The 27,174-nt window shown below is 42.3% G+C and overlaps 1 protein-coding gene across 1 annotated transcript in view; it reads left to right on the forward strand.

The window, feature by feature from the left end:
* Positions 1-24,510, forward strand: part of LOC118409301 (probable E3 ubiquitin-protein ligase HERC2) — a gene marked incomplete in the record, with an annotated part of 93,264 nt that extends 68,754 nt beyond the window's left edge. The window contains 6 exon segments of the mRNA XM_035810224.1: positions 12,112-12,235; positions 18,156-18,320; positions 20,320-20,447; positions 20,710-20,841; positions 21,520-22,510; positions 23,232-24,510. Coding sequence (XP_035666117.1) covers positions 12,112-12,235; positions 18,156-18,320; positions 20,320-20,447; positions 20,710-20,841; positions 21,520-22,053 — 1,083 coding nt within the window.
* Positions 24,511-27,174: the final 2,664 nt, after the last annotated feature.

Consider the following 27,174-nt stretch of genomic DNA (forward strand, 5'->3'; position numbering starts at 1 on the left):
AAAGTATCTCTTATCTATCATGTTCTGGAGGGTTGCACGGTTGGTTGGTAGGTGGCATAGATGGACAGATGGATGGATGGATGGATGACTAGCTATCTGCCGGGTCTTTGCTTGCCTGTCTGCCTGGAGGGATGGCTCGTTTATGACCCTACCTGCTGGCTGACTTGTCCTTTGCAAAGTTACTTGGTTGATTAGCCAGCGGGGCGAATAGCCATTGACTGTCTGGTCGGTTGGTTTAGTGTCTAGATGGCTAGTTGATGGGCTAGTTGCTCATTCACTAGTAGGGAATGAGGTATACCTTGCACAACACTTTGCCCACAGAAAGGAAAATGTTACTCTCCAAGCAGAAGTTGGGCTCTGGCTGTTTTTGTCATGTTTTTAGATTTTTTTTATCCCCCGGCTACAAGGAAAACGGGACAAAATAGAAAACCTGACAAAAAATGTCAAAAACAGTGAAACACTGCCATAAAATGCCATGAAACACTCAAAAACATTCAAACACTGCCATAAAATTCCCCTAAACACGCCGATCCTCTGCTTGGAAAGTCGGAAAAGGCTATATCTTAAGAAACATTGAAAACTTTTTGTGTTGTTGGGACATATGCATTAAAAGAAACCGGGGCGCTTTCAGGTCTTGATCCTACCATTTACCAGCTTTTAAAGCCTTCAAAATGATAGATATTGATTGATTGCTCATGTTTTGAGTACACTTCCCCAGTACATTATCATCCCATTGAAGTGGATTGTTTTCCTGTTATCTCACAAACCCTTCTACTACCCTGAACCCTCCTCGCAGCGATGCCCCAGGCTGTCCTAAACTTCTGCGTAATTTGGAGATGTTCAATCTCCTACAGCTGCCATCACCATGCAAAAAATCCTCAATTTCCACCGGCAGTAATTCTCTTAGGGGTTCCAATATAGGAATGGATGCTCTTCTGAACCCCACTTTAAAGTTTAAGATTTATTCTGTTTGGGAGGCTGACAAACTTTTTTTTCTTTTGCGCCTATTTCAAGTTTTCTTGCCCAATGGTCTGCTCACTTGAAGTTAAGTGGCCCAAAGACATGTTACTTCGACTGCTGCTTGTTTTATTGCCAAGAGGAGTTCAGCAGCGAAAAAAGAGTTGCGAGCTTAGTTAGAGTAGCTAGATTGCGTCCTGGTCTTCTAGGGATATCGCTTTACAAATACGTGCACTTTCAGAGGGTGGAGGGAAACTTAACTCCTTTATCCCTTTGGGGATCTCCTAGTGGCAAATTTGTCTGTGCACCCAAACCTTGACAAGTCCCTTTAGCTCACAGGCTTTCTAAGCATTACACAGCCACACATAATTGTAATACCTCCTGTCCCTTTTGCCCCATCCCTTTCTCACCACTAGTTGGGGGGGATTTCTGCCGAATTAGACTCGTGATAATGATACAGTTCTGCGCGAGGACATTCCTTTTCCTCCAAGACACCAGTCGGTGTCACGTCTTATTCCGTTTCTGTTCCGTTTTTTCCGCTAAGAAGAAGAATTGCCTCGAAGTTAGACGATAAATCCTTTCAAGGGATGGAAAGCACTTACTTGCACGGTTAGGTAAGGGTGGAGCAAATACCTGGTTGGGCCATTTTGAATACCCTCCAAACCCTCCCCTTCCCAGAGGGGAGGGGACAGCTTCTTACCTGCACAAACTAAATGGCTCTCCAAGCTCTAGCTTCTACTTACACTTAGAACTGTTCCTCACATGTCATCCATCATATGCTCTCTTCCTGCAGCCCTTACATGGGAGATGGCTTCTGGATACTCTAAGTCTAACTCCCTCCTTCGAAATTGAAACAAGAGTTCGAAGAACTCCTACCTTCTATTCAGAGTTTTTATGAATTCCGAGTGTCATCATTGTGAATTTCTGTGCATTTTTCTGCTTTTCTGTGGAACTTCAGACCTTGTCCTAGACTTTGGCACCAACTTTGGACCCAGGCCATATTAGAGATGGCTTCTGGATACTCTCCCTCCTACCAAATTGATACAAGAGTTTAAAGAACCTCCGTGAACTATTTAGAGTTTTTGTTAATGTCAAGTTTAATTCATTAGGTCACAGCAAGTAAATTTTTTGGCATACATGATCCTCTGCAGACTGTAGAAATAGTGAAATAGTATTTAAAAAATGGCTAAATTTTCTCAATGGAAATCATAGAGAAGGAACCAACCTTTTTTTGTTTGTATGTTTTACTGTCCTGAAAGTCAAACTCATCATATTCCCATTCTAAGATCTAGAGTGATACAAATAAAGATTTTTCAGTCAACAGTCTCTCAGTGATTGCCGTCTAGTAGAAAGGGGGCCTAATCTGACACCTGTTTGTAAGGAATTTGTTGTTTGTTTGAACCTTTGTTTATTCATGAAAGCTTAAATCGGCCTGCAGGCCGCTTTTCATTGAGGTCATGAGGGAAGAGGCAAGAGTCAGACAAAATAAAATTTGTTATTTACCTCTATAATGTTTTAATGTAGATAAGTAGCATGCTATATTCCTATTACTAAGTACAGTATACATACCTGTATTGGCCTTGTTGTTTATGCTTTTCATGAAGAAGTTGATCTTATTTGATGATCATATAGGGAATTCAATAATGACCTGAACAACATGTAATCCACGACTTTTAAGATATTTCTCAGAAAGCACCATTGACATTGACCCCACCATAGCCAATTTCCACAGTCTCAAGAAGAAGTAATTGTTTGCCTTGTTAAGATGGCTTCTTTTGTGCATCTCAGGGTCTTTTGATAACCCTTAAGCACTTTAGGTCATCCACAACCTATTTTTCATACAAGATTATGGTTTGCCTTTGAACATGGAACAAAAGCGTGTATGAAAAGATGCTGGCAACAGTCCTCCCCCTACCAGAGGTAATTGATTAAGTTGGTGGCTTACCAAAGAGTTTGTTCAGACTAAGTGGATTTGCTTTCTTGTTCTGTTGCGAGTTTGCAAGGTCCTTGAAAAGAGGGCCGAACGCAGGCAAACTGTTAGATTGTGGTCTCATCAAATTTAGGCACAGAAGTAGGATTTACCTCCATTGGTGCGTAAACTGATCCGTCAGATCAGCGGCGAGGTTGTTTGAATCCCTTCCACCCGTCCCTTTACCGTAATGAGTGCCCTAACTGCGTGGTGATGAAATATTCTCCGTATCACATGCTGCTTGGATCAATCTTTCACTCCTAATTTTCTTCTTGTTTTGTCCTTTTGTAATGGCTGATCAACGTAGGACTCTGTAGCGGGGGACCTGGGGAGAAGTGGACTTAGAGTGCCACTCCAATCAGCGGCACAAAAATCAATCTTCATTTCGGAACTTGTTGTTTCTTTGTCGGTTGCCAAGTTACTGATCACGGGGACGTGAACTTCAGCTGGCTTACTCAGGAGGAAGCATTCACTAATAATGACCCGCAGGAGCCGTTAGAACCCACAACTCCACACAAACGCTGCCTCCATGAATCACAGACAGCCACAGGAGGCTCCCGCAAAACTTTGTCGGCAAAGGAATCCATTATTTAACAGCCCTATGAATACATATTGAATGTTACCTTTGAAAGTCCCCCTCTGCACTGACTCAATTTTCCACTCCACAAATTTCAGCTCTGTGAAAGACACTGAAGCCAGGAAGTCGCCATTTAAAGAAAATTAAATTTGACTCTTCCGAGGCTTGTGTAACGACATGTACAAATGAGTGGACTTAAACCTTCCTTGAAAGTACCCTTTTCAACATTACCTGTGTCATCTTCGGCTGTTGACTGCTGCAAATGGCAACTTTTTGCAGAAGAAGGTTGGAGGGAATGAGGATAACCTTGTGGCTTCTGGGCATGAAGTCAATCATTATGTGATGTTCTGTGAGATACGAGGTCTGAGGTCCTGCAGTATCTGGTATAAAGGTGTCTACGGTCAGGTGAAGAGGTATCTGTTAATTGTCAGGACTGCTGCACAGATACCACTACATGGTGGTAGGAGAGGCTGACTAGTCAGATCCAGGGCTGGGATGGGAATTTGCTTTTTGGGACAGATAAGAATTTTACCCTTTCCATCCAAAAAATCTTGATTTCATTACATGAAATTGATGAAAATGTGTTTTCACAAGCTAAAATGACAGTTTTAACACCTAAAATGAACATCATGAGCTCCCAAACAATGAGTGGGACAGAAAAAAAATTAAAAGCTGGAGACAGCCCTGGTCAGACCATACTGTACAGTACTTCGTAAGTTCTTGTTTCAAACCAACAGGTCAAAATATCACTTACCAATCAGGAAAAGGATGTCTGCAGTATGCACTATCAAGAGTTAAGGTTATTGGATTGGATTGGAAATGTATAGGATAAGATGCAGCTTACTGTTTTGGAACGTTGGCAGAAAGGAGAAACTTATCACACTGGATTGGATAGAAGCAAGATTTAGGAAGTCCTCTTAATTTGTCGTGTGGTCTTCCGCTCCCCTCATTCATCAGGCACTTAATTTTTGACCAAGGAAGAGAAAAGCTGGCACAATGGTAGCGTCTGTACGTAGTGGCAGCTAAATTAAGTCTAGGACAGGATTTCACCACCTGATCCCGCCCTGCTGAAAAATGGAGGGGAGGAAGCCGGCAAAATTAAAAGTTGGAGAGAGGGAGAACCCTTGTCCTAATGAATTGCCATCATTCAGTGTAGTAAGTAAGAGGCTTCTTGTGTAAAGCCCCCCTCTTGTGTAAAGCCCCCCTCTTCACTAGACCAATATCTGAGCAACTGTACAGTGACCGGAATTGTATTACTGTAACCCTTGACTCCATGATTACAATGTGATGCATGTTGTAAAAGAATGATTTAGAAGACAAGGAAACACACAAACTGTAAAAAGAATTTATTCTTAATCTATGAGTGTGACATTTGTCGAGTGATCAGTCAAATCTTTCTGCTCCACAGTCGCAGGGTCTAGTGTAAGTAAGAAGGATTGGAGCTCGTAAGGGATGAGCAAGGCTACTAAAGGACAGTTGGGAGAATGTGCGAACTGTTACAAGAATAGGAGGATTGTGAAAAAAAAGACAAAATGTCAAGAAATCATCTTCATGGCAGGGCATTGTCACTCTCTTTGTGGAACCCCCTCACTTGAACTACTCCAGTCAAAAGAAAGCCAATAGACAAATGGGGAAAAAATTAGAATAATAGATGAGTTGACAAGAAAAAAGTTCTGAAGAACACATACATGAATCCTACTCAGTTCCTATCCCTACTTCTTCAGCTTGATTGAGAAAAGTGTGATGTAACTACATTTGGTATAATGTAACTTGTTTTGTTCCTACATTCTTAACCATTGGAACTTGCTCATCCATTGGAAGATTCTTTAAGAGGAGTGTAGTTGAAAAGTATCATGACCTCCGACACTTACTACAATTAAGAAGATATCCATACCGCCTGTGTCACTGTTTGGTACTGATAACAATTAAATCTTGGTGTTATTATCACTAGTCCTGTAGATTATCTGAAATACAGGGAATCGCTAATGACTGGTTTATGGGAATAGTGCGCCAAAGCTGCGAAGTGTGGGTGCTTAATACTTAAATCTCCCTGTGTCGTGGCCGATTAGAAGTGGGCTTTATAATCTGACTGTAACGCCAGGAGGGTTAATGTATAGGTCAATTGGAAAAGTTCATGGAACCCCAAAACACGTAGGCCACAATGGCAAGGTGGCTTGCTGTACAAGGACACACTGAAGAAGGTTATAGAGTGTGAGCATAAAATTGCAGTGAATAGTAAACTTTCGTCACATTTTGTCAGTTACAGCCTAATTACTGGTCTGTTCCTAAGTGGTATATTTAAGAAAGAAGTAGATAAAAGTACAGAGAAGAAAGATGTCTCCCTTGTTTTTATATGAAAGGTGACATTACGAGGTTGCTGGGACCAGGCCATTACCACAAGTACTCGAGTAGTGTAAAAATTTCCGAAAAATATCACAGACATCAGGTTGAGTTACCTTAAAAAGTCCATTGAAAATTATCTTCAAAATGTAGGTAAAATAAATAAATAAATCAGAAAAAAAATGTAACGGGTACAATGTGTGGCAAGTTCTAGGGCGGTAACATACATAAGAAGTCAAGACTAATATGTAGGTCTTGGTGGCTGAGTTGTGAACTTACTCAAATAAAACTGTCAAGTTCCCTGTGAATTTAAGAAATTTTCATTGTCTTTGCTTGTCTTTGACTTCTGATCCTGCCAGAGCGCCTTAGCGCAGTAAGTCAGTTACACCATGATTGTTGCATGTAACATTTGTTGCCAGCCTAGGCATACACATGTAGTGTAGCTGGCAGAAGAAGATCAGGACCCAAGTTAGGTAGACTCAATTTGAAGAAAGGGGCAGGAAGCATTTGCCACCTGGGGTGAGGTTAAGAGGGATCCTGTGTAAGAGGGGCAATGGAAGACATGTCACAAGGTCAGGGATAATAAAGATGCACACTCAAGAGTAAAGGCCAAGTCTAAGGTGCAGGTCACTGCCAGCGTGTGATACTGTAATGGTACTACCACATCTGGTGTATCATCTCATAACACCTATAATGAAATGTATGCTTGTAGAAAGAACTCTGTGTAAACAGTGTGTTCTACGGTGATAACATGGTATCATCACTACCACTCACTCCATGTAAACGTTCTGTGCAATATCCCCTTTCTTCCTCGTCTCAAAACACTAGCATCAAAGATATATTCTCATCAGCTGATCTTATAAAAGGGAGGGGAGTTCACCTACTACAAAAGCCCAGACCTCATGCATGGAAGAAAGTAAGTTTACATATGTTAGCATCACATCTGACATATGTACGGGTGATTTTACAACTTCTCTCTACCCCAGACATTATTATAGCTTGTCTTCCTGTTAAGTGTTATAACAGTGTTTTGTTTGCAAAAATGAAGGATCTGATTATTTGTAAGCTACAGCACTAATATCAGTCAGTTATCATGGTACGTTTTTATTTCCTGTTGTTATTCACGGCATTGTTTGCCGTAACGTGACTTCCTGGGGGCTGAAACAAGGCCGCACTTTCTCTATCTGTTCTGTCCCTTCAAGTGTGTAATTGGAAATTGATTGATAGCCCAAATTAGGGATGATATAATTAACAGCAAATGATGCTAATTGTCCTCAGAAGGCTTGGCAGGTTCCACAGGGAGCAGGGAGAAGAAGAGGAAGCAGTAGATAAAGACCTTCTTCCTTGGATGAATATTGGATCTCAAAGTGTGTGCAGACAGAACATCGGTCTCTGTCACAACCACCCCCCTCCCCCTGCCAAGAAAAGTGTTTTTTCGCTGCTGTTCAATTAAAGGATGTACAACATCTTGAACACGCAGGCTCATCCAATCAGCCGTGAAAAATGAGCGATGGGGGATTTTTGCTTTGCCATGCTTTACAAGCATTCAGGGGAAATTAAAAGCCCTATCAGGCAAAATTAAAAGCTCTAATTAGTCTGATTAACAGGTAGCAGATGCTCTTTGCATAGAATGAATCTCGATTGTTCTCGGCAGACAGTGGAGCGATGGCTTCGCTGGCGTTTAGAGACAGGAGGAACTTAATCATTTTATTCTATAGTCAACCAAGCTGAGGTGGTTACATTGCACCTGTAAGGAGACAGTGGTAGGAGGGTATGTCTATCTTATATCACTATTAGTGTTTCTCTAATAGTGTATCACTATCACTATTATATATGTGATAAGTCTGCGTTACCGTATCAGGGGTTACAGGCTGTTCGTCATAGGTTTCATGGGTTAAACCAATATGCTATCATTTCACTATTTGGATTTAAGTCAAGCAGTTGCAGTTTTTCTTTTCAGGGATAAATGTATTTCCACTATCTTAAGATATGAGATGCTTAAAAGCAGGATAAAGAATTGTGTCTCTAGCCTTGCACAACCAGGCCTCGAAATTAACTGTTTTCTCTATTGTCCCAGAAGTGTTCCCAAAAATAAATTCCAATCGTCCCGAAGTGAGGATGGATGGTCCCAAGCAGGTTTTTAGGAAGTCCTGTATCACAACAATCAAGTTGAGTCAGACTCAGAGTACAATATTTCTGTCTATATTAACTAATTGTCAATTACAATAAACTCAAAATCAATGCAGATTCAAACGTGTCTTGTCTATTATTAGACAAACAGTCCCACAATTGACATATCTCCAGAAATTTGAGACAAACCAAACATAACAAGTGGAAGTTGGGAAGAAAGTTTTTTGTCTGTGCAAAAATTTGTATTTTGTGTAAAAACATTGGTACTGTAGACTACAGTCCTTTACAGGACCACTTGCTGTAACTTTAGTAGCAAAACAAGTGGAAGTTGGGAAGAAGTAGTTTTTTGTCTGTGGAAAACATTTGTATTTTGTGTAAATAATATCATCAATAATGGTACTATATATAGATGTTAAATTTAGTGCATTTGCCGATCAAACGCACACTGTAACTGCATAGTCACATATCAAATTTGGGGGCCTTAGGACTGGGAACCAAAAGCTAGGTCACGCGCCTGACAAACGTATGATTGGTTTACATTCTGATATTCATAATTTTTCTACCGTCCCAAAAAAGGTCCCAAAGTGATTTTTAGTGTTCCCGGACTAAATTTTTTGGTGCCCCGGGACTATGGGACTATGTTAATTTCGAGCCCTGCACAACTACTACCTACCTACCTAGTCCCTTGACCTCCAGGTCGTTGGGGGGACAAGGTAGACATGAAGATCGAGAGTTGCCTCCAGGTTCTTCTATCCCTATCCCTTGCACAACTACTTTTGCTAGTTTGCTGTACAGGGGAGCTTTATGTATGTGGTTGGTACAGGTCCTCCAGTCTGGCACTGTTCCATCAATGCCATTTCTTGGGGCCAATAAGATGTTAATCTTCTTCATCTGACATCAGACAGCTTAGCTGCACAAGGGAAGTCCTTGTCCAATATTCCAAAAGGAGTTCCTTTCACAACCAGGCAGTAATTTATCTGTCCTTGAAGAAGGGTTCGGTTGAGTTCAGCTGCGCTGGGGATTCTTCTGCTGTCTTCTTCTGCCGCCTTTAACTTTATGGCATCTTACTCTTAGATGCGTTTCTTTCGTTTTGCGAGTGACAGTAAGAAATCTCTGAAGCAGAAGACGAAAAGCGAGCAGTAAGAAATCTCTGAAGCAGAATACGAAAAGCGAGCAGTTTAGGCAATAAAAGTCACTTGTATGGTCAAAACTGCTCAAGAAGACAAGTCGGGACAAATAGAATCTGGTCGATGTGGACAAGTGGTCACTGTAAACTGGAGTTTTAATGCTTGTGTCGACTGGTAAAATTAGAAAATGAACCATCATAATGTGGTGGTCTTTCTGTACAGGTGGTCACTTGTACAGGTTTTATCTTTTTCATCAAAGCATTTGGCAGCACATATTTGCTTAACCCTCACATCACAGCTTAAAATGTTTGTTTTTTTTGTCCCACACATTGTCCATGTTTGTTAATTTTTATTGTTATGCTATCATTTTATGCTAAGGCCACACCAATTTAATTTCTTGGTTCACGGATTCGCTCGCTCCTATTTTTTGAAAATAAAAAATAAAAATAAAAATTACCACTCAGCAAATTTTCACCATTGATGAAACCATTCACCAACTTTCTGGTGTAGCAAATTGGCCTTAATATTATAAGCTCCTTAAAGTGTGGGTACAGGTGCTGTTACTGTACAATAATAGTGTTTTTGTACTTTTTTCAAGCTGAAAACTTTTTTTCTTTATGTTTTGGATTAGCCGTTACCTTTACCCCAACCATTTTACAATTTTTATTTTTATTTTGCCCTATCGCTCCATATTTTTTATGAAAAAATCCGTGAACCAAGAAATTAAATTGGTGTGGCCTAAGAAAAATACATTTTCATTAGTTTCATGTTTTGAAGTTCAGAGTTTCTACATGACAGGATGGAGGGATGGGTCCCAGAGACAGTCCTGATTTGGGGGCACTTCTTCAGAACTTTTTTGATGTACATGTATGTGGTTTATTGTCAAGGCAGGCTCTTAGTCTTAATAAGCTACGCACTGGCTCCTGTTTTCTATAGCTACATTTAACACCACAGTCTGTAAAGACTGTGTGAAGTCATCATTCCCTCCAGGGCCCTGCTGTCCTTGTAATCCATTCATCCAGAGGATAGTGGGCCTAATTCCTCGGCAACCTTAATGGTACTCTCACGGGGAATTGGCGATGTGGTAATATCAAGTGCACCCCCTTCCACCAATACGTCTTAAGGTATGCATTTGGACCAGGGAGCTGCTAATGAAAGGATGCTTGTTAAAGGCAGATTGCTGAAAGGAAAGTGACAAAGATAGATGTAGGGAAGTGAGTGGGCTCCATAAAATGCTATTGCCCAAATGACATTGAACGCTTACTCTGAAGATGTTCCATCTCCCTTGACATTGAACAAGGGAGGCAACTTAGTGGCTTTGAGGAAACATAAACTTTCCATTCCTTATCCCAATACTCTTGGCAAGGCCAATCTAATTCTATTCTTTCACGAGTCAACTGCAGTTTCATGTGTGTTCCGAGCCCTGTAACTGTACCACGGTCTCTTAGACCTGCTTGGGACAGGTTCGTGCATTTGGACTTGTGCTTGGTGTAACTAGACTTTGGCTCCTCATGTCCACGCCCACAAAATGCCCTTAAATCAGATTTTTAGCTTTTGACAGCTAATCAAGACTGTGCATAGTTCAGGTACATTGTACATCCATGCTGAAAAACATATATTCAGCCCTCTCTGAAAAGGTTTCTGTCTCTGTATGTGTTGTACACAAGACTTTAAGACACAATGTTCATCTAGATGTACCGAAATTCTCGATTTCTTAACGGTAACTTAATTTTACAAACTTAAGCAGTCACTATTCAACTGCTAAAATGTCATCATTACAATTATTTGATCACTCTGAGGCCAGCTAGAAAATAAAGTTCTCATTGATAGAATTAAATTATCTAGTCCCTATTCCGCCAAGAGTCCAACCGCTAAAATTCACTAATATTCACCAAATTTGTGTAACATCTTAGTCATAGATAGGAGCTGGCCATGTTTAGCATGCAGAGTTCTTATTTGCTTGTCTTTGCTACATTTTAAACCCCAGCGCATGCACATCAGATGAAATCCTGTCATTGTTAGGAGTTGAGGCTCCATAATGATGATGCCTGGTCATGGATTGAATTACTTCAGCCTGATGGACGTTCTCTAATGGCTCCCAGTAAGTGCACTTGTAGGGGAATTATTGCCAAGAAAAGATGGGGAGTACAGTATGTCATGTTTCCATCCAAGTTCTAATGGTGTCAATCTGTTGACATATGCCAACTCTCAACAAGATTGGAAAGCAGTTGCAGCCTTGACCTGCCCCCATCCTTAATTCCCACATCTTTGTAGAATGCCTCTCTATTATGTTGTATCAGTGGGAAAATATAATAGGTATCATTTGCTAGAGAAAGTGGTGTCTGCACATGATTAGGATGTGCACATTAGGTTATGCAGGCAGGCAGATGATTACGTGCATTAGTGTGTACCGACACACTTAAACACTTAACCATACTTCTTAAAGGCACTCTGTAAAGCTATTGTCACTATTGACATTGCTGATGAACTACAGGATAGTATGAGTCAAACTTCCTCAGTACAGCTCCTGCTTTTTGTAGAGTTATAGAGGTTCTTGGAAGACTTAAATGGTGAAAATAGGTCCTACATGAATGTTGCCATTATTATATTATTTCAGCGTTTTTCTATATTTCTCTTCCCATCATTTTCTATATTTCTCTTCCCAGTCCATTTTAATGAGCTAATTTGATGTGGCAATGAAGCATATCTATTCACAATCATACATTTCTTGTCTTTAAAAATAAAAATCGGCTCTATATTTCCACCTTGTCAGGTATTCCTACAAATGTAAAAGGTAGTCTTCATAGCCTTCTTGAGGTATTTTACCTCCCCAACCAAAGTTAGGTGCCCATTTTTACACCTCTGTGGAGTAAGGGAAGTCAGGTTAAGTGCCTTTACCGAGTATGCAACATTGGTAGCATGTCCACGGATTCAAACCCAGGACCTCTGGGATCACCATGTTATTTGTGCATAAACATACATGTATAATTGTGCAACTCTTGTTATTCCAGGGCCAGCTTGGACAGGGGGAGGAGGTTCTGTTCCTGAGCGAGCCGACACGGATCAGACACGACCTCCTGAAGTGCAGGGTGGTGCAGATCTCCTGTGGAGAGAGTTACAGTGCAGCACTTACAGGTACTTGGACTTGGACTTGGACTTGATGAGGTCTTATTGATCCTCGAGTAGCAGTTCCATAGACCCTCCGGGATCTTAACATTGCAGTCAGTTCAATCTGTCTGCCATTCCCAGACTATGGTAGCATCTTCCATTTATCAATACATGTATATGGACATATTCTGGGGTGACATTAGGTGTAATGGCCTTGCATTTGGTAGGTTGTGAGTTTGATCCTGGCCAAGTCATTCATACCAAAGACTTTTAAAATGGTACATGTACATGGTACATGTACATGCTGTTTTCTCCCTACCTTACCACATCACCCTAACCCAAATCCTCAACAGGTTCCCTTCCACCTGACTCCCTCTCACCCTGACCTGCGACCTTCCCGGTTCTCCCCTGGTGCCAGCCACCTTCCACTTCAGCTGACATGCAGCAGCATTAGGCGAGATGGGCCCTGGCGCAGACCGTGGCACCTTAATTACCTCATAATCCAGACCACAACTAACCCTCCTTCCCCTCTTGGCCTTGTTCCCGTAGAGAAAGCCTGGGCTGCCAAGGGTCCGTCATTATGAGGCAAGTGCGGTGGGCAAGGGATGGCATTAACTCAATCAAGGACACCAAATGTGACCTCTCAACAGGGCTGTCTCCGGCTTTATTTTTTTTTCGTCCCACACATCGTTTAGGAGCCAACGTTGTTGATTTTCCTTGTTTAACATGTCATTATAAGTTTATGAGAATAGAATATTTTCATGTCATAAAGTCCAGATTTTGGGATGGATGGGGTAATATTTTTTTTCTGACCTAATCTCCAAGCAGATCCTACGGTAGCATAAGATAGTATCAAAAGCTGCCAGAGGAGTGAAGCCGGCCTAGGAGTGTGTTTGGCTACCGGAGAAATGTACGCCTCTTGACTGAATATACTCCTTGGCCAGTTTAGTACTATCTTATGCCATGGTAGGATCTGCTTGGAGATTATTTCTGTCCCAGCACTCAAATGTCTGTCCTGGGACGGAGGGACGGGTCCTGGAGACATCCCTGCCTCTCACCAACGTTTCTTATCACCTCATCCAACAGGCCCAAACATGCTTTCCTTTCAGATAGGATTATCCCGTTTTCTGTCTTAAAATGATTACATTTTGTAATTGGTCTGTTGCTGATGCCAATTGCCATCTACAGGATTTGTACAGCTTTGTGGAAAATCATTTTCCAGGCCTTGCAGGTGTAGTAAATTTCATAAAGGGTCCCTGGTAGATAATCAGCCCTAACATTCAAGGATGGCTAAAGACATTAAAATTACCTAGACTTGTGATTTCTTATTTTTCTTTAATAAAAAAAAAAGAGAAAAACACACAATAATACAATAGGGCAACTCATATACCGCTGATCAAAAGCAAAAATACAACACATTAGCAAACATGAAGAAAAGAGTCGAAATGATGCCAGCCAACTCATGCCTCACTAACATAGAAAAAAATCAATTATAACACATGGATTTTACAGCAATTCAGTAGCTTAATACAAATGAATAATGAGATAAGATAATCAGCCTAATGCCAATCTCACACAATAATTGAAATAAAGGAATTTCAAGCAAGCAGCTACATAATCAATAATAACATGTATGTTTTGGTTTGTTTATACAAAGCTACTACATGGAAGAAAGACCTTCATTTAGGCAACAATGCACTGGCAACATTAAAAGAACTTGTGACTTCTGCTACTGCTAGGACAGCCAACTGCTTCCTTCAGTGTAGGTGGGATGCCCCCCCCCCCTTCCTAACATGGATTATTCCAACAGAAGAAGTTAGTGTCACTGATGTAGTAAAGGTCCCCACTGTCTCCCCTTACAGCCGGGAAGACTGTAGGTGGGATGTGCCCCCCCCCCTTCCTAACATGGATCGTTCCAACAGAAGAAGTTAGTGTCACTGATGTAGTAAAGGTCTCCACTGTCTCCCCTTACAGCCGGGAAGACTGTAGGTGGGATGTGCCCCCCCCCCCCTCCTAACATGGATTATTCCAACAGAAGAAGTTAGTGTCACTGATGTTGTAAAGGTCTCCACTGTCTCCCCTTACAGCCGGGAAGACTGTAGGTGGCTCGTCATTAGTCTTCTCTAATAAGTCTGACCTTACGCTGTCTTCCTTCATTTCCACAGCCATCCAGCTTCATCCTAGTTCAAATTACCAAAACCCACATAATGGCTTCGGATCATAAACAGGCAGAAAAGATGAACATCCAAGTGTACCCGAACAGACTTAATCAAATTTTTTCCCCGTTGCCGGAGTGGTGTGTTGTTCAAAAGCAGACTCATATTTTTTAAGTGGTAATGTCAGGTATAATTTGTTTTGCGAAATGACCCTGTCCTTCTTTGGAACAGTGGCGCTGACTAGTTGTATATCCCCTTTGTATGATATATGATAGATAAGGAGTATACTGCCTTATCACTGAAAACTTTGACTGTACCAAAGTCTACTAAAGCCAATGGGAAAGACTTGTACATTGAGATGTACAGTACTTTCATGTCCTTTTGATACAAGTATAAAATTTTTCGACCTAATGTCATCGCTCTTTGCCATCAGCAGTTCAAAAATAGAACATTGCAAGCACTTCAGACTTGCATAGTATTTGTCTTCTTGTTTCAAGTTACAGCTGTTTTTGTTCGAGAAATGTTGAAGTCCAAAACGACGTTGTCACAGGAGTTTCCAGTGCTGGAAAATACCTACCTTATTCCTTACTTTTTAACAGCACTTTTATGTTCACGGTGACGTCTGTAACGTGGACTTATCAATACCAATAAAAATAATTCACCAACTTTTTTTTACACGCACCTGCCACCACCGTGAACATTTAGTTCAAAGAAGTTCAAGTTCCTCAGACTATGTTTGGTACCGAGAAGATAAATTACAGTATCCTGGATCCGATGCCCCAGCAATACTGTCCACACAGGTTAGATATGAGAGAGGTGACATTCAGTGACTTGTCTCCTGACATGCGGTTCTGCCCTGTTGCCTGGGGACATTTGTCTCTGCCTAGTTTGTGATGCTAATGTCATTGGACCATCCATCTTCTCTCCCTGACATGTCATTGGGCTACCTGTCAGTGACACCAGCCTGGCTTCACGCATGACATCTGACATCGGGAGCCGCAACCTGTACCGTCCTCCGCTCTCATTATCTCCAATGTAACCACATCAGGGCTGATATCCATTGTGGCCGCTGTTCCCCCTGCTCTACTGAGGCCATCCCTAATCAAAGTTCAAAACTCTGGCATTAAATTAACCTGTTCTTATTGACCTGTAGACTGACTTTGTCAGGCCCTTTCATCCTCTGCCAATCCCTGCCCAGGCGCGGGACAGAGCAGAGGACGCTTTGTTCTCAATTGGCAGAGATACCCCAGGACATGTCTGTGATGTCAGTTTTATTTCCCTTGATAGCTGAGGGCCTATTTCCTCATTTGGTTTATTGGGACTTTGGTCGGGCCCTCTCTCTGTAATCTCATCCACAGTTGTGTATTAGGGTCCCCTCATTCGCCCACGAATTGTGCAGGATTTCATTTCCCCGGGAAGAATTAATCAACTGCACCTAAAATTTACTCGACAGACTAATGACATTAGCATGTGGTGTGTTTGGGAGCGGCGGTGGTGAGTTAGAGTACCTGGGTCTGTAAGACAGTGCTGCCGCTAATGTGTTCTGTAGAGAGATTTCCTTATTAGCCCTATTGCTCCTGTAAGTGGGACAGATTTTCCGCCTTCCCTCTGAATGCTCTGCACTTGATTTGTCTTGCTGCGACTTCATGTACGTGCATGGTGGCTTGAAATTAGCCGACCCGGGACGGATTCGCCGCCTTATACCTTTCTACACAAATAAAAGTTTCATCCGCATCCTTTTGACTCCACCTTTATGGTGGGATTACCATTAATTCGGCGCATCCAATGCCTCATGTATGAATAGCACTGTGCTAAGAAGCAATTCTCTGCTGGGGTTATTAATATTTTTGTAATATGGAGGCATGCAATTTTAGCCGCATTGATTTGTCCTTTAATATTTATGAAGGGACCCTGTCCGGCAACAATTTGCAGTGATATTAACTCTGATCTAACATAGTTCCAGTGATGTGAGGTGGCTAATTCTGATCTACATTCATCGACAGCGGGGAATAAGATCCATATACTCAATGTACCATGCAGTATGTACCCTACCATGGCATGGCGGCATCATGCCCAATGCATCTTCCAGACGGGTAGGTTAACCAAGCTTAATCCGCCCAGGAGAGATAACTTCCCGCTATTGACGGCCTGTATGGTATTAAAGCCCCCGGTTTCAGCAAAATGGGCATCAGTATTGGCTGGTATAAACTCCCCTACTCCGTCATGAGCAGGACTTGATTTAGAAGGATTCTCTAAGCAGTTAGGTCCGGTCGCATTTTTCGTGCAATCGTCATACGACCGCAAACTTAAAGAAATGCCATGCTCGTCACTTGACCTTTGAACATTTACGACTGTGAAATCAAGGAGGTTTTATCTGATGATAGCTCCTTGGTGAAATTTTATTTTATTTTGATGCTTTGGTTTCTATGTGATGTACTGTATGTTGTCTACAGGTGTCTTAACTTTGATTGCTAGCATAGCTGTCTTTAATCCTTTATCCACATAAAAGACTGCTATAAGCTAGTATTTACACCCTTAGGCTGATAATTATACCCTCTAAATAGCTAAATACAGTCAAATCTGTACAAGTGATCACCACTACATAAAGGACTACCTGGCCAGTGAGACTACTTTTCAGCGGTCTCTTGAATATCTTTTTTTTTTTCAATTGACACATTAATTGAGATTCTTGTTCACATCTCATTGGTCCTCTGAATGGTGTTCTTGGGGAGTTTTGTCTACTTTGTATCACCTAATATTTTCTATACTATACAGTTCAAAAATGCAAGCTGTCATTTTCGGTAAAAAAACCTCCCCCTAACTCTTTTCCTTTTCCCTGGGTTCTCTAGAGTATGGTGAACTGTCCACATTTTATTGGTCCCCAGAGTGGTGCTCTTGGGTAGTTTAGCATCACCTAGTCTTAGCCATACTAGTAGACACTTCAAAAATGCAAGCTTTCCTCTTCAGTTAAGAAACTCCCCAAACATACTTTATTTCTTTTCCTTTTCCCCTGGATTCTCAAGAGTAGGGTGAACTGTACATTTAAGGAAAGTCGCACATCCATGACCACCTGTCCACATCTTATTGGTCACCTAGGGGGGCTTTTGGATAGTTTTGTCTACTTTGTATCACCAAATCTATACAGTTCAAAGATGTAAGCTTTCCTTTTCACAGTAAAGAATCTCCCCCCAACATACTTTATTTTTTTTCCCTTGATCTCCAGAGTTGGGTGAATACATGACCACCTGTTCACATTTTATTGGTCACCTGAGCAGTGTTCTTGGGTAGTTTTGACTACTAATCTTACCCATACTAGTACTAGTAGACACTTAAAAATCTTTCCAGTAAAGAAACTTTCCCAAACATACTAATACCCTCCCCCCGCATCTCCAGAGCTGGATGAACTGTAGATGGAAGGAAAAAACAGTCACATCATTCACGACCACCTGTCCACATTTTAGTGGTCTCCAAAGTGGTGTTCTTTGGTAGTTTTGACTACTTTGTATCACCTAATCTTACCCATACTAGTAGACTTTTCAGTTGAGAACCTCCTTCAAACATTCTTTTTTTCCCTGGATCTCCAGAGCTGGGTGAATCCATCAGACCACCTGTCCACATTTTATTGGTCACCTGAGTGGTGCTCCTGGGTAGTTTTCACTACTTTGTATCACCTTATCTTCCCCATACTAGTAGTACTACTACTAGTAGACACTTCAAAAATGGAAGCTTGCCTTTTCACAGTAAAGAAACTCCCCCAAACATACTTTATTATTTTCCCCCTGCATCTCCAGACCTGGGTGAGCTGTACATGTGGGGAAAGAACAGCAGTATCATCCATCCTGACCTGGCAGCGACCCGCAGGATCCACAGTCCACGCAGGGTTCACACAGGGGGTGTCTATGTGCGCAGGATCGTGTGCGGGGCTTGGCACGCAGCCGCTCTCACCGGGAAGCCAGGTCGGTCCACTGTCACATCCTTGAACTCTGCATGTTGGAGGAAATGACTCAGGGAGAAGGGGAGAACCACTTGTGGCTAGCTAGGCTGAGTTAGGCATCAGGCAGCGGCAAGTGCATTTTGTGGATGACATCAGTATATGCCTTGATGTTTGCCTGATTTCAAGAAAAGAACCTTTTGTGACAAGAAAATCCCGAAAACAGGAAATATTCCTGTTCTTCTATAGTTGCAAAACGTCCCAGATGCCGTGACGCTAAAAGTGGTATCTCACTGCACTTGGGACACTGGTGCAGCACTGCAGGGTTCGAAAGATTACTCAACAAATTTCAGAGATAAAGAACAAATTTTCTTAGGTTTTTGTTACGCCATTCTTGCATTAGATTTGGAATCTGCAGAGGATGTCATCCATAGAATTTACTTGCTGTGGCCTTACAACAATACTAAAAAGTTACTGATGAGAAAGAAGAACAAGTGTAAGGACTGTTGTCACCATGACAGCAAGATCCCTCCCCTTAAGAACAAAAAAGGGGTGTGGCCGACAAGAAGTGACTTAAGGCATCGATTGATGTACTTGAAGAAGAGGGCAAGTGGAATATTGCGGAGATTGGGGCACACAGGTGTTATTCCAAAGCCATTCTTCATACCCCCGACCCCATTCACCCGCCTGCCTTTATGAAATAAACCCATTTTCCTGTAATCAATCTTACTAAGCAACATTCCTGTACATATCACATTGGCCATGGCACCGGATTACACTAATGACTCCACCTATATGCATGGAGGCGCTGCGCTCGCTTCCCATCTGATCTGGGGGGCTTTTAGAATCCGGCTCACCTTTAATCATTTACTTTGTGTAATTCATTGTCATTAGTCGGAAAGGAGGGGCGCATTTGGCTCAATTTTTGGCTAAACCCTTGATATTGCATCAACATGATTGTGAAGCGATACGGTCAGAAGTTCATGCGGGCCCGGCATTGTAGCAGGCAACTATATCATCTGTATTAGTTAGGGGTACGGTAGTAATTGATGTGCACGCATGCTCTTCTGAGTATGAAGCATTACCCTTACTTGGAAAAAGTCAAATTATAACTGAAAACATTAGGGACAAACTTGCACTTTAACGTCACCCTGGCAGAAGAAAGTCATTTGCAGAATTCAAATCCCGATGACTTTCTTCTTTTGATGTTGCTCTGATATATACTTACACAGGCAATACCTTTCAAGGCTACCTAAAGAAAGGAAAGTCATGAATTTAAGTCACAGCGAGGATAGAGGGATTCGTACCCAAGTTCTACTCACCTGCGAGTTATGAGACATAGTGCTTCAGAAATTTGCTTCCAAGAAGGGCATTAGCAGCATTTGATGCAGTAGCAAGTCCAATGACACGCAGCAAATCAGACAATATAGAGGCAGTTTCACACCGAAATGCACATAGGTACATGCAGCAGCCAGCTTATTGCCTGCCAATGCACGCAGGTCAAGAGTCAAGGCAGAGTCGAGCGCCAAAGTCAATTACAGACACGCATAATTTTTACAAGGTGAAATGTGTTTTGGTAATTAACATGTTCTTTGAAGTAGAAACGTCAGAAGAAAAGAGTAGGTGCCACCACGGCCACCTCTCCTTGCAAGAGATGTTATTAAATGTGGGAAGAGGGAACGCACACCTGCACTTGGCTGATTTGAGATGCACGCAGCACTTTTGATCACGCTTCAGAGTGCAGGGAGCACCCTGGAACTGCCTCCCTCCGGGGACAGCCTGCACAGTTCTGAGTAAATGAACTTGTAGTTGCCGCATGACAGCAGTGGCCTTTCCGAGAGACTGAAAGAGAAGGGCACATCACTTGTCCCCTTTGCCCTTCCTGAGTGGAGAGGCGGAGGTACCATCAATTCAAGCATCTATCAGCCAGAGAAAGAAATTACATTACACACTAGAGCTTCGGTGTATGGCGAGATTTGGGCTATTCATACAACCATTTTTGTCTTTCCCCTGACAATATGAAGATTGGCAGAGAGACAGCAAAGCCAGTGACCTAAGTGACCTCTCTGACTCAGAAGACCTTGAGTCTGTAGCTGAAGGAGGGAGCACTTCCATAGCCTGGTCATGTGACCCAATCAGCTCTCCTTCCCAGGTCAGTTAGTACGTTCTCGTTCCTAAGTAAAGTTCTATCTACTTCAAATTTCAAAGACCATGGATACATTTTTACTATGTCGAAATACATGTACTTATTGCGTTGACAGTTTGTTTTCCAACATCCAAGCATCAAGCTGTAAGAACAAAAAGCCTACCTTTATACTTGAAAAGGTTTTCGAGTGAGACATTGATATTAAAGTATACAAGCATCTGGAGCAAGTATCCAGAGTAAGTTTGTTCATCTCTGTGTGTGTTGTCAGAATGTGACGTCAGAGGCAGCGATGGACAAGCGCTTGGAGAGAGAGCGGACCAAGATTAGCCTGGCAGAGTTTTATGCAGCCACCCCCGAGCCAAGCCCCAAGGCCAGGAGGCCAGATGAAGCCCTCCCTACAGTACGCATGATTGTTGTTCTTTATCTTTCATAGTTAATGCATGATTGAAGTCATTGTTAGCACCCAGGTTTGTGTCATTGGAAAATGTTCACGCTGTTTTTATGTCTTGCCAACCACAAATTAGACTTTGTTACGACTTTTTTATTGTGGCAGTTCGATGAGTTTAGTGACTCTTCCGTCCGTGTGAATGCAGAAGGAGCTAACTCCCACAGAAGGGTAGAATTTTGGAATAAACCACTTTTCTTTTATACCACCTTTGAAACTACTCTTGTGGAACCAAGGACGTTACATAGGGACTAAACAAAGGTTGCACCTGCTCTAACCAGCTCTACCCAGCTATAAGACAGTCCTAATCAATCATTTTGTTCCCACAGGCAATACCCATTGTCAATCATAATTAGCCAACCATATCAGACAGACAGTAGTAGTAGTAGCAGTCACACTTTAATAACTGTTGTAGTGAGCATGCTTTAATTTTTCTTGTATACCCAATAAAGGAATAAGTCCTTGAGCTCTCTCAATGATAGGAAACTCAAAAGTGGACTGATTTTTTGTTTGTTTCATCACTGTGTACATCTCTGTGGCCTTTCACAGGACAGCCTGTTGGTCTAATTACTTTACCTTTCCCACACATTTGTTCAAATGTTGAATACAGGAGTTATCTCTTTTATTTTGTAGGAACATCTTAGACAAAGTGAGCCAATGGAAGCCTTTGTAGAAGAGACCCAGGAAGACTTGACATTGGAAGACAACGAGGGTAGGTTTGTCTACGATGATGATGACTATGAGGAAGATGAAGAAGAAGATGAGGAACTCCACGACTTGTATGAAGATGATTATGAAGAAGATGATGATGATAACGAGTCAATGACAGCTGTCAATCATGATGCCAAATGTAATTCTGAAGTGACAATCAATGACAATCATAAGAAAATGGAAAAAATGACAAATAAGGTTGACAGTACTATTCAAGAATCGTGCAAAACTGAAAGCAGCATGTCCACGGAAAGCCTCCCCTTATCCAAGGAGGAAGGATATGACAGTCCTATGCAAGAGCCATCGGTAAAGGAAAGAAGGATTTCAGCTAACAGTCCGTCCAGCTCAACAAAGCCAGCAACAAGTGCCATAGCACAGAATTTCATTCCTGCTTTAACAGGACTGCGTCACCAACTACTAAGCCGTCCACTGACTTCAAAGACCGTCCAGTTCTAGAAGACTTGGAGATGCACCCAGAAGACATGTCCATGTCTATAGATGAGGAATAAGTAGCGAGACAGGTACAACATCCTTCTGCTCTTCACCTGTTGGGTCGAACAGCAAGAATAAAGTCAGCTTTAGTCCAGGCATAGAACATAGCAGTAGTAACCTACACATGGGAGCAAAAGTCCCAGTCATGCCATCAAAGCCTCGCAGCCAATCAGAAAGCTCGCAGTACCTTCCACGGTCCCGTAGTTTCATGTCGGGCCCAACAAATCGTAGCACAAAATATGTATCGAGGCCGCAGACACAGGAACATCACGCAGACAAAGCCCACAAAGTCATGGTGACTAACTTTGGGTTCGTCGACCTGCCTGCGAGCAGTCATCAGAGGGTTGCTCATCCACCACCGAGGCCAAAGACTCAGGCCAGACCCAGGCAGGCTAGGGCAAGGGATGAACCATCCAGACAGGTACGTGTCATAGATGTACTGTGTTACAATCAGTCTAACTTTATCAGATGAATGTGTTCGTCATATGTGCCAAAGTTCATGTAATTTTGTTCAACTGAAAATTGGGTGTTGGATGTTCCCAATATGGCAATTACTAAGCTATTTGCTCATCAAATTGTTGAGGTATTGTCTCTTCTTCTCTTTGATGGAATACATGTAAAATCTTCCCTTGCATCACTTCCCTATTCTGTTAGGTGACAGAAAATATTGAAAAGACCGGAACAATAACATATTGTAGACCCAGCCTATCCATCCACCTTGATTTAAGTGCATCACTCCCAATAAAAAAGCACATCTCTTTGTCAAAGATCGCTTTTTGATGGATAACACTGCCAATAGTAGAAGACACTTGCCAGGATATTGCCTGAAGGCAGTACTCCTGACTTCTGTGGGATGCCAGGTGGTGGCTGGAGGCTTACTAACTAGCCTGGTCTGCCTGACCTCACTGTTAACTTCTGACATGGGCTGTCACATCCCTTCACTCAGACTCTTGGTTCTCAAGCTAATCTTTTACAGCAACTGTCAGAGCCGCTTACTGTGGGTCATGTACATGGTTGACATCCAAGCTATTTTTGAGGCCTGACTTTGCTTCCAAATTGGTACAGCCCTTAATTGATATATTGTGTCTATCGTTCGGCTGAAAGGTTGCCCGTTCAATTTGGTTTTTTTATTGTTCCTTCAGAGTGGGAGTCGACCCATGGTTCCTGTCCCACCTAGCAAGAGGCCATCCACATCTTCCGACATGCAGTCTGTCGCATCACTGTGGAGTTCGAGGGAGATGCCGTCCAGTAGATCCGCAATGTCTTCCAAGATTCAGACTCCTTCCAGAAGAAGACCATCGCACCTTAAAAACATCGCTTCCTCCACAAATCCCCAGGTCCAGGATGCTGCAAATCACAGGCTAGAATTTAAGAAAAGTAACGCCGGTCCCTACGATATGCAAATGTCCAGTCCAAAACGGGACCCCGTTGTCGAACGCAAGCCATACGTACTAAGGTCCCATCCGTTCCAGCCCGCTAGTGTGCTAGAGAGGAAGGGCAGCGGTGAGGTTGTGCAGTCTAGGCACAGGGATAATCGGGAGGTATCGCTTCCAGCAGGTGGATTGGCTTGGTCCAAGGTTACCGGCCTGACCAGGTATCCCACGGAGGGGTCTGGTTCAAGTCAGGCTTCAGATGGTGTGGGTCCAAATCCACTTGTCAGCGATGTAATGGGCCCCAGCTGGGAGCAGCCAGTGTTTTCTTCTGGTACTGCCTGGCGGGCTAAGTCCAGAGCCAAAGATCCCATTCTGTCAGGCTCTAAAACAGATCCCAAACCACCCCAACAGGGCAAACGAGGTGAAGTAGGGCCAAGCTAGGCAGGGCAGAGCTCAAGTAGTACAGGGCAAAGATGTCAGGCAGGTCAGAGCACACACTAGCATGGGCAGTCAGGGCTGATTATGATACAGGGCCTTGAGGCAATGCTGCTGCTGTCTTCTCAGGACAAGGGATCTGTGTCAATAGGGGAAAACAAGTCAAAATAGCTGTGGTTGGAAAGGGACCAAAAAATTAATCCAATGCAGTTGCAATACTGGTATTTGGAAATGATTACCAAGAGATAAGACAGAGACACTTTATACAAGCATAAGTTTTGTATTAAAAGAAAAATGTGCTGAATGTGTAATCATGTGATTTGAGTAATCAAAGATAGCCTATTTTTATACTCCTGATCTGATGATGATTAAATTGCTATATTTGAGAGGAAAAGAGATTGATGTACATTTGTAAGTGTGAAAGAATATCATTATCTTTTGATAAACATTGTAGCCAAATATTACTATAAATTCCTATGATATAAGTGCTGCTGCTGTGTTTCTTTAGGCTGTTGCTTGCTGTGAGTTTTTTTCTTTATTTTTCAAGTCATGAAGACAAATCAACTTTTTCCTTATCAGTGTTGAAAATGTGCAAAATAAGAATGTCACTTTTCTTTGTGTAAAGTGGAGTAATGATGTGATTCATTCCCTTGTTTCGTCTTTTTCTCTTACATTTCTGAATTGTGTGTGTGCGTGTATTTTATAAATAAATGTTTTTGATTTTAGAGAGCTATTAAGTCTTTTTCCTGACTATTACCACGAATGCACCAAACCAGTAGGGTACATGATGTATTGATGGAGTGGTGGCAGTGCAGCATGGTGGCAATCATAGCTGGGGACGCTGTTCCACCAGCTATTTGTCTGGATCGGTGTCACATGTTGGCAGCTCGGATGTACCCGTTCTGTGGTCCAATCAGGATCACTTGTATCCACTAGCCTCCCAACAATCAATCTATGCTGCTACATTTGTCTCAGCCTCAATAAAGCCAAGGTAATCCCTTAACTAATCTGAAGTCTATAGCTGAAATCACAGAGTGGCCACTTTTAATTAGATCTATGCTGCGACATGTAACCCAATAAATTGTTGGGGGATTAGAGGAATGAGACTTCTTCCAAATACAGTTGCCTAGCTGTATGCCATATAGGTCATGAATGTGGCCCGCATTCTCGTCTGATTCTGGGTTATAGGATGAGTCCCAAAGCTGCGGTTATGGAAAGAACCTGTCTGTTACAAGTGGAACAGAGCTGCAGGGCACGAAGCAACTTCTCCCTTTCTTTCTTATTTCTTCTTCTTGAGACAACCTGTTTCTTTTGTCAACATTCAGGAAGCGAGCATTGTCTCAGACTTACCACTTTTCTTTCCACTTTTTACATGTACCTCTAGACTATAGTTAGTATAACCTTGTCTGCTACAAGTGCAACAGAGCTGCTTAGCATGAAGCAACTTCTCCCTGTGTTTCTTATTTCTTCTACTTGAGACAACCTGTTTCTTTCGTCAACATTCAAGAAGAGAGCATTGTCTCGGACTTACCGCTTTTGTTTTTACTATTTACTTCTTGACTATGACCCTGCCCCTGTTGCCTTTTGTTAAACCAATGGCTACCTTAGCACGCTGAAGGGTATAAGTATTGAACTCGTCCCAACTGCCTGATGTTTAACTTTAAATGAATAAATGCCACCGGTCCTTTCTTCCCCTCACCTTAGTAGTTGTTCTTGGTACCAGCACTTGTTTGCTGGGTATATAACTATTGAAGTAGCCCCAACTACCTGATGTTTAGATGAATAAATGCCACCGGTCCTTTCTTCCCCTCACCTTTATATAGTTGTTCTTGGTACCAGCACTTGTTTGCTGGGTATATAACTATTGAGGTAGCCCCATATGCCTGATGTTTAAATGAATAAATGCCACCGGTCCTTTCTTCCCCCCACCTGAGTAGTTGTACTGGTATCAGCACTTGTTTGCTGGGTATATAACTATTGAAGTAGCCCCATATGCCTGATGTTTAAATGAATAAATGCCACCGGTCCTTTCTTCCCCCCACCTGAGTAGTTGTTCTCAGTACCAGCACTTGTTTGCTGGGTATATAACTATTGAGGTAGCCCCATATGCCTGATGTTTAAATGAATAAATGCCACCGGTCCTTTCTTCCCCCCACCTGAGTAGTTGTACTGGTATCAGCACTTGTTTGCTGGGTATATAACTATTGAAGTAGCCCCATATGCCTGATGTTTAAATGAATAAATGCCACCGGTCCTTTCTTCCCCCCACCTGAGTAGTTGTTCTCAGTACCAGCACTTGTTTGCTGGGTATATAACTATTGAAGTAGCCCCATATGCCTGATGTTTAAATGAATAAATGCCACCGGTCCTTTCTTCCCCCCACCTGAGTAGTTGTACTGGTATCAGCACTTGTTTGCTGATGATTAATCAAGGGGAACATGACAGGCCTGAAGGCTAATCAGGGGACCTGTAAACACGGCTGGTGCTGAATTGATAAGTGATGCAGGAAAGATCTGCCCCGTCTTTGTCCAGCAGTCACTCTCAAAACTCTCGTCATGAAGGATCATGAAGCATCTCTTTTCCCTTCAAGTTTCTGTCAAATGCAGAATTCTAAAATTTCTATAGATGACATACTGTATTGCTGTATCTGATAAGTGAAACATAACATAGGGGTGGTGCAATTTTGGACTGCGATCGGTGGTTCCTTTGGATACAAGGTGGCTGCCATGTTTACGTAAGTGTGCCCCATCAGGGCCTAGATTGTTGTGGACTTGTTTGAGGATGAGAGCGGGGTGTCCACTCAACGTGTTTACTGTCTTGCCTGTTAGTGTACCACCCCGGCCACTGCAAACAACCTCGGACAGCCCAGACACCAACACAAGTACCAGCAGATGTCAGAAGGGAACGGTTGGGCAAACATCTGCATAGTTACAATGTCTTGCAAGGGTGTGTGCCCCTCAAACACTGCTGGGATATGTTAAACCTAGAGACATGTCATGGAAGGTGCCAGAATTAATGACCTAGATCCCAATGTAGGACAACTCTGCATTGAAAACTAAACACAGAGCAATGAAGGGTATATACAATGTGAAATGCTGGCACTCCTTTTCAATGCTATGTATGAAAGATGGAGTTTTCCCCTCCTGTCATACTTCATCCCAGTACTTGAGATACAGCTGAGATATTGGCCGGCGTCAGTTGGTCATAATTGTACAAGATTTCTAGTTGTAATCATAACTGCGCAAATGTAATCCCTGAAGTCTTACAGCAAAAATTG

This window comes from Branchiostoma floridae, chromosome 2 (assembly GCF_000003815.2).
Source record: "Branchiostoma floridae strain S238N-H82 chromosome 2, Bfl_VNyyK, whole genome shotgun sequence".
Taxonomy (NCBI): Eukaryota; Metazoa; Chordata; class Leptocardii; order Amphioxiformes; family Branchiostomatidae; genus Branchiostoma; species Branchiostoma floridae.